General features: G+C 38.1%; 1 protein-coding gene across 1 annotated transcript; it reads right to left on the minus strand.

Moving 5' to 3' along the window:
* Nucleotides 1–1,964: 1,964 nt before the first annotated feature.
* LOC149622694 (uncharacterized) lies at nucleotides 1,965–5,137 on the minus strand. The gene is made up of 4 exons (XM_089853589.1): nucleotides 5,068–5,137; nucleotides 4,927–4,963; nucleotides 2,123–2,291; nucleotides 1,965–2,049 (listed from the first exon to the last, which is right to left on the minus strand). Exons 1-4 carry the CDS (start codon nucleotides 5,135–5,137, stop codon nucleotides 1,990–1,992), a joined length of 336 nt encoding a protein of 111 aa, XP_089709715.1. The 3' UTR covers nucleotides 1,965–1,989.
* Between the last annotated feature and the right edge of the window lie 3,923 nt (nucleotides 5,138–9,060).

Consider the following 9,060-nt stretch of genomic DNA (forward strand, 5'->3'; position numbering starts at 1 on the left):
ACGTGTAGGCCAGGGAAGATGAAAAGAAGAAAAACTTTGAACTGGGTCAAGTAAAAGGTTTACACGACGCTTATATTGAGAGGGACGCATGACCAAAGTTAAATAACACACCTGCTAAAATACTTCAACAACTACCATTTTTAAATGAACTTTTCAACTATACTCACCCAAATGGAACTTTTCTGTCCGTTGAGGCTAATTCGGATGATAAGATCGTAGTAGAGCCACCCCATGATTGGAAGGAAGTCTTGGCATGCTACGACTTTCTGCAACCATGCCCTTACTTATTTGAAGCTGGCTTTCTTTCGCAAAAAAGGTGTATTCCGTTGAAAGTGAACCAGCTCAAAACATTTTGAAAGATTTCAAATATTTTGAAAACTGGGCGGCATAAACTATTAAAAGTGGGAAACCCTTGTCAGGAATAGAAGGAAATTCTTTCTTAGCGTGGCAAACTTGGGATCTCTCACGTGTGATGGTATTTGGATTCCTCGGATTTATTAGAGACTTTCATCAAAGAAATTCTAATTTTTATATCTATGCCGTCAAAGTAAATGGTAGTGTTGTAGAGTCCTTTTTCAGCCTGTTACGTTTTGTAACAGCTAGCAAACTTACTAGCATTAATTACAAAACCGCTCGACGATCCCTTCTTATAAATACTGACATGAAAAGCCCCGTGAAAAATGTAGTGAAAACTGGCGAGAATGATTATAGAAATATCGACTTAAATGTGTCGTCTATATTAGATTTGACAAGCGAAGGTCAATGAACTATTGAGTAGGCTTATTAGTCATAATAGATATATTTTATTGAAGAGACTGATAATTTTTGACTGATATGTTTAATTGAATATCACAAATTTCTTGACGCATTTGAAATAATCTTAGTATTTTACAATATCGCAAGAATCAAAGTTTATCACATTTCAAATGACTTACCTATTAAAAATATTTTTGTTGCCTTAAATTGAAGTATTTGGTTTTGAATACTTCTATTGAATCTAGGAACATATATAACGATAGCAGGTACTGTAGGCCTAATAAAGGAAATCCTTTAAAATTGTTTTTTGAATTCTTCCTCTACTTGAGGCACTTATGGGAAAACTAGGTTCTGGTTCTATTGAGCCAGATTGGGAGGAGGTGCAGTCTTTGGGGTTTTCTTTGCTAGAGTTTTCTTGGGTTGCCTTACTTTTAAAAAAGGTTGGTTGGGTTTTGTCGGGTTAAACGGCCTTCATTTTACTTGATATAGGTGGAAGAACTCTTGAATTAATCTCTTCTCATTTGAGAGGTTTTGATTTGCTTAAGAAAGGTGAGGTATTCTTGGTAGCTTTGAGGCTAAGGCTTTTTTCGCGATCTTTTTCATGATTTTCTGCCACATTTTTGTGAAACTTTCAGATGCAACTAACAGAAGAACTATGGCACTACTTGATTCAGTTTTGATAACCTCTACAAAAAATAGGTTAAATTAGTAGAATTACTCTTGTTAAAATGTGAAAAATAATTCATTAGTCATTACCAACAAATTTTTCACTTTAAAATATTTTTTCCCCACTTTCTTGAACTCATTGACAAAGGTTTGAGTGTTTTTGTTATTAAAACTTTTAGATATTGTAGTGTCCATTTCCTTTAATGAAACCACGTTAATAACGTCTCGATGTACAATGGAATTCAGGAAACGCATTTGGTCCTGACAAGGTTGCAATTTCTTCTTGTTGATTGCTAGATTTACAAGTTTATTAGAATTAGAACGGAAATTAGTTTTAGCAAAGCTTTTTACCCTTTAAATTTTTTTAAGTTTTTCAGAACACCTAACATGGCTCTACAAAGTTATAAATTGAAGTTTAGTATTTTTACAAATTGTTATAAAATTATCAACTCAACATTTTTTTCCTTTCCACTTGAAGGAATTTTTTTTAATTTAATTATTTTTTAAATTTCAATTAATGTTTTTTATTTCAATTAAATGTAAAAGTTAATTTCATTTTTTTCCTTTTTAATCAAAATCTTTCTTTATCCGATATTCAGTGAATTTAACATGCATTGATGTTCTTTCCTTGGAAATTAAGTTTGGAATTACTTACCTAGTTCTCACAAAATATTATAATAATAAATAAAAATAATCTTACTTTGTCAACCATTTTAGGGTATCCTTCCTCCGTGAAGCTTGGGTTTAGATTTAGCACTACTCTCCTTATCCAGTTTGTATGCTGCTCTCCTTTAAATTCTATTTTATGTTGCGTTTTCGAAAGTGCCAAAGGTTCACTGGAAGTAGACTCCTTGGAAGTTTTTCTTTTTCTGAGACAGAAGAACCACTTGGTTCATCGGAAAGAAGTTTGTCTATTTTATCAATAAAACATGAAATTATACAGTGTGGAAGAGATCAGAGCAACACCTACCTTTGTGGAAAACCCCCAAAACCCCTGACGGACTACTTCACTGCAGTACATTTTCGAGCTCGTATACAGGGTGTGACATGTGTCATTGTATGCAATTGAGAACGTACAACAAGTATCATAGTGAATATCGTTTAATGATACGCACTTTGAAACGTTAAAGACCTACGATTAAGCTTAGGAACTAAGGCATCACACTACAAATTAAAGGGCTGTTTGGTAAACCCATCAGCGTAAATGTTCGATGTGCCTACCGTCGTGGTGTAGGCACTCTTCAAGACGATTGTCCATGCCTTGTATTACGTTTTCTAGCATTTGAGGAGTGATTCGTTCAATTGCGCTTCGAATTCTGGCCTTCAAGTCGTCTACATTTAAAGGTTCTGTTGCATACACCTCCCCCTTAACATATCCCCATAAGAAGAAATCAAGTGGGGTTAGGTCAGGGGATCTTGCTGGCCACGGAATTGGTCCACCTCTACCGATCCTACGGTTTGGAAAGTGCTCGGTTAGCCTTTGGCGAACATTGACCGCCCAATGTGGTGGCGCACCATCCTGCTGGAACCACAGGTCCCGCATCACTACTAATGGTAATGCGTCTATCGCATCACTAAACTCGTGGCTTTGGCCTACTTAGATAAGGAATCCATACGAGGTTACGAAGGTCAGAATTATCCGCGGCACTGAGAATTCGGCACATTATTCAATCAAACGTACGCGTCGTTACTAGCAGCATAGTTCGTATAAACGTTGTAAGTCCTGTGTCGTAGACGAATGGCAGCCTACTCCAACCGAGAAAAATTGGACATGACGTTTATTTTGGGTGAATGTCGCGGTAACATTCAACAAGCGGCATTGCTTTATGCCGAACGCTTCCCACACCGACTAAGGCCGGTTCGAAGAACCTTCACGAACATTAGAGACAACCTACGAGATTTCGGGAGTTTCTTCGTGCAAGACCGTCAACGTAGAAGAGACCGTATAATTGGTAATCATGATAGGGAAGTCGACATTCTAGCACGTTTTGAAGCCAATCCTCATACTAGTAGTAGAGCGGTCGGAGAAGAGGTTGGTCTAAGCCATTCAACCGTTCTTACCATTTTACATCGGCATCACAAACGGCCCTATCATATCCACCTCCATCAAGCCTTAACGGACGACGACTACCTAAGACGTCAAGACTTCTGCCTTACCATGCGCGAGCTCATTGAAGCCGATCCATTGTTCTTAAGAAAGGTTCTTTTTTCTGATGAGGCGACATTTCACAGGGATGGTACGGTAAACCGACATAACTTACATTGCTGGACCCAACGAAATCCATACTGGTTACGGCAACATTACCATCAAATTCGATGGAAGATAAGTGTTTGGTGTGGCATTCTGGGGAACAGAATCATCGGACCTTTCTTCTTCGAGGACAACATTACTGGTGACAGGTGTTTGCACTTCCTGCGCCACGAGTTTAGTGATGCGATAGACGCATTACCATTAGCAGTGATGCGGGACCTGTGGTTCCAGCAGGATGGTGCGCCACCACATTGGGCGGTCAATGTTCGCCAATGGCTAACTGAGCACTTTCCAAACCGTTTGATCGGTAGAGGTGGACCAATTCCGTGGCCAGCAAGATCCCCTGACCTAACCTCACTTGATTTCTTCTTATGGGGATATGTTAAGGGGAAGGTGTTTGCAACAGAACCTTTAAATGTAGACGACTTGAAGGGCAGAATTCGAAGCGCTATTGAACGAATCACTCCTCAAATGCTAGAAAACGTAATACAAGGCATGGACAATCGTCTTGAAGAGTGCCTACACCACGACGGTAGGCACATCGAACATTTACGCTGATGGGTTTACCAAACAGCCCTTTAATTTGTAGTGTGATGCCTTAGTTCCTAAGCTTAATCGTAGGTCTTTAACGTTTCAAAGTGCGTATCATTAAACGATATTAACTATGATACTTGTTGTACGTTCTCATTTGCATACAATGACACATGTCACACCCTGTATACGAGCTCGAAAATGTACTGCAGTGAAGTAGTCCGTCAGGGGTTTTGGGGGTTTTCCACAAAGGTAGGTGTTGCTCTGATCTCTTCCACACTGTAGATACTGCCTTTATAAATGAGTGAATTTTTCGCGAATATGCTGCCAAAATTTCAACTTTACTCTCAAAGTATTTCTTTGCTTAAAAATTTATCTCTTCAATTACCTTCGTCTATCTCTTGTATGTTTATTTTTTCTAGTCCCGCCTTCAAGTGGTTGACGGTAATTTTTTCTTTTTTCGAATATTGATTTGATAAAAAATTCGTTATTATTTTTGGCAGCTCCTTATAATCCGGATCACCGTTTCTAAAGAAATGTTTGGAATGGTTAATATAACATGCTTGAATTTAGTGTAGTGTACGGTGTTCAATGAGAAAGGCGATTTCGACTGCCTGCTCTTATAATTTTTGGCCTCTGGGAATGGTTGGTTCGATATCCCATATATGTCCATTTATCTCTCTTAAATGGGCAGTCGAATAAGTCTTACCCTTGTTACTTACTTTTTTATAATTTCATCTATAGAAATCATGTGAAATGCTAAAATTAAAACAAAAACAAATTCAATTATATTAGCAAACACAAATGAAACTCTTGACCAAGCACCCATAAATTGGATTCTTATCGAAGCGCTTCATACTTACAGGGAAAACCCTCTACAGTCTGTTTTATGAAATTTATTAACACATTTTGACCAGTAGATGGCAAAGGCATGAGTAGAATAACTTCTCTGTGTTGAAGGTTTGTGAGGAGCGGAAGGCAATACATTTTCAGGTTTGTTAGAATTGTGGATTTATTTGTTCAAGCGTACTGTAAAAATTTCCACATTCTATTGGATATATATTTAAGTTTCATTAGCAACACTTGGAACAATGTCTACCTTTTCTAACTCTATGTTCCCGACAGAGAGAATTATTCTTTTTCCGGGTAGTTGGCCAATCACTCGAGACAATTCTTCCAATTTCGAGTGTTTTCTGGCGTATCCAATTATTTCATTTGTAATAATTCCACCACGGTTGGTGTGTACAGCTTCATAAATAATAATTATATTTAAAAATTTTCCATATTAACCTTTATAACTTGTTAGTTATTAAGTTTCCAACTTTAATTTTACAATGATAAAAACTAGTGCGGCTTCTTAGTGGTCCTTAACATGCTGGTTAATTATCTACACAATAATTTTACCTTGCGAATGACACGAACCAATTATAAGCCTGAAAGCTCTAAGCATTGCTCTCTCAAAACTATCGAAATTGTGCTTTTTGCACCATCGATTTACTTTTAAATTTTCTAGAAACAAGTTCAGATTACCCGGCGCTTTTAAAAGTTCAAATAAGTATATATTCGTGTTCAAGACAATTAAAAAAAATGTAAATTAAGCCCAGGGTTAACGTTTTCAAAATTTTTAAATAGCTAAAACAATAATTTGAAGTTTCAGAACAAGAATAAAGACTTCATTTTGTTTAAAAGTCCGTGGTAACCCGCACTTATACCACTTTCTAACATCCACTTTCTAACATTTGGAATGCCATTGAACAATAGTTAAAGAAATGTTCAATGGCATTCCAAATGTTAGAAAGCGGTATAAGTGCGGTTTACCACGCACTTATAAACAAAATGAAGTCGATATTCTTGTTCTGCAACTTCAAATTAATGTTTTAGCTATTTAAAAATTATGAAAACGTTAACCCTGGGCTTAGTTTACATTTCTTTTTTTTTTAATTGTCTTGAACACGAATATATACTTATTTGAACTTTTACAAGCGCCGGGTAATCTGAACTTGTTCCTAGAAAATTTAAAAGTAAATCGATGGTGCAACGGTATGCTATCGATTGGGCGTGTTATCAAAACAGCATTGTCCAAAACGGCATTTTCATAAACGCGTTTGCCATTATAGCCATTTCTCGTTTTAGCGCATTTTGATTACAGCGTTTATATCTTGAGCGTACGAAAGTACGCCTTTTCCAAAATATTGTTGTTTATCTTCATTAACTTCCCAAAATAATATGCCTTTTCCAAAAAATTATATTTTATATTTACTTCCGATATAACATTACTCCTTTTTGCATAATATTGTTCTTTGTCCTATATACTTAATAAAATAGATATTTCCCTCCCTATCAATCACAGTTTGGGCGGAAACAGCAAGCGCTGTTTTGGGAAATAGCGCTGTATTGAGAAACGCGGAAACAGCAATTGCGGTTTTGCTTGTACGCGGTTTTGCAAACCGCTGTTTTAGGAACCGCTTTATTCCAAAACGCTCTTTTGAAAACCGCTCAACTACCCGTGAACCTGGTGCAACAAGCACAATTTAGATAGTTTTGAGAGATCAGTGCTTAGAGCTTTCAGGCTTATAATTGGTTCGTTTCATTCGCAAGGTAAAATTATTGTGTAGATAATTAACCAGCATGTTAAGGACCACTAAGAAGCCGCACTAGTTTTTATCATTGTAAAATTAAAGTTAGAAACTTTTATAATTATTTAACTAACAAGTTATAAAGGTTAATATGGAAAATTTTTAATATAATTATTATTTATGAAGCTGTGCACACCAACCGTGGAATTGTTACAAATCAAATAATTGGATACGCCAGAAAACGCTCAAAATTGGAAGAATTGTCTAGAGTGATTGGCCAAATACCCGGAATAAGAATAATTCTCTCTGTCGGGAACATAGAACTTGAAAAGGTAGACATTGTTCCAAGTGTTGCTAATGAAACTTAAATATATATACAATAGAATGAGGAAATTTTTACAGTACGCTCGAACAAATAAATCCTGAATCATAACCAACCTGAAAATGTATTGCCTTCCGCTCCTCACAAAACTTGAACACAGAGAAGTTATTCTACTCATGCCTTTACCATCTCCTGGTCAAAATGTCTTGATTAATTTCATCAAACAGACTGTACAGGGTTTTCCCTGTAAGTATGAAGCACTTCGTTAAGAATCCAATTTATGGGTGCTTGGTCAAGAGTTTCATTTGTGTGTGCTAATATAATTGAATTGGTTTTTGTTTTAATTTTAGCATTTGACATGATTTATATAGATGAAATTATAAAAAAGTAAGTAACAAGGGTAAGACTTATGCGACTGCCCATTTAAGAGAGATAAATGGACATACGGGATATCGAACCAACCATTCCCAGAGGCCAAAAATTATAAGAGCAGGCAGTCGAAATCGCCTTTCTCATTGAACACCGTACACTACACTAACTTCAAGCATGTTATATTAACCATTCCAAGCATTTCTTTAGAAACGGTGATCCAGATTATAAGGAACTGCCAAAAATAATAATGGAATTTTTATCGAATCGTATAAAGCCAATTAAAAAAATAAACGAATATTCGAAAAAAGAAAAAATTACAGTCAACCACTTGAAGGCGGGACTAGAAAAAATTAACATACAAGACATAGAAGAAGGTAATTGAAGAGATAAATATTTAAGCAAAGAAATACTTTGAGAGTAAAGTTTAAATTTTGGCAGCATATTCGCAAAGAATTCACTCATTCATAAAGGCAGTATCTATAATCTCATGTTTTATTGATAAAATTGTTAAAATTTATTTCACTTATTAATTTTTTTTGTACAAAAAGAGAAAAAAGGTCGAAAAACAAAGTCAATGAAGACACGTCAATGTGAGGGTAAAAACACTAAATAATCCTCCAAAGAAAAACCAGGAGGAAATGTGTCTAAAATAGACGCGGCGTTGCCGCATTGAACGGCGACCGCGATTTGTTGAATTAAAAACTCGACAGCGCGTTTTTCTCCAGAGACGTTGCGAATGCGGCGCCCGATGTCATGGACCAACATGAGTCCGTCCCTTCCAAATGACCCCATAGTTTCGATGGCCACCGCCGTAAACATAAAACGGTTCTCCAACGTCGAATATTTCGCTCTCTTCTTACTCTCAGCCTGGGACGCGGCCCAGAGAAAGGCTGATGCTGAGGAGGCTAGGTATGAAGGCGCGAGAGGGTCAGTGCATGTGAAATCCCAAACGAGAGATTTCCCGCCCGACCAGGGGACTAACGACAACCCGTCCGGGCGCTTTCCGTCGTCCCTGGACAACCCCGGTGGTTCCAGTATGGAGGGCACCTCGGCCGAACGCAAGGCACGTCTCAGGAGATCATTCACAGCACCGTGTCGTGACAAACGCCCCGCGCTTCTCTTGCAGCTTAAACCATGGGTACCGCGCGACTCAACCTTGGAGCCACACTTACATGTATACGAGACGCATATCTCGGCGCCTAACCGGAGGCCAACCGCGATGCGAAAAGAGGCATCATCGAGGAGTGTGCCAAGCGAAGAAGAAGGAAGCGCGTTCAACCAGGCCCCGGATTCCTTAGAGGCAATAGATGTCCACCGAGCCTTATCCTGGGCATCCAACGGTGAGTCAAGTAAAGACTTGTGTGAGTTCGCGACCAATGGACGCTCCCACCCCGAAGGTCCTCAGGACGGAAATCCTGATGGGATAAGTCACGCCATCTGGCAAGGCCTTCCTCGCACGACGGGTCACTGACGCCCTTTAACGCTAACGGCAAGATTTCTTCTACCAGCTCAGCTACACTGAAACTGGAGGCCAGAAAAGCTGGCAACGACAGCTTAGAGGCATGGCGAATTGCGAAACCTCCCTT

The sequence above is a fragment of the Phalangium opilio genome, unplaced genomic scaffold, assembly GCF_054372755.1.
Source record: "Phalangium opilio isolate 3A_F unplaced genomic scaffold, DU_Popi_V2 ptg000194l_1, whole genome shotgun sequence".
NCBI classification, from domain to species: Eukaryota; Metazoa; Arthropoda; class Arachnida; order Opiliones; family Phalangiidae; genus Phalangium; species Phalangium opilio.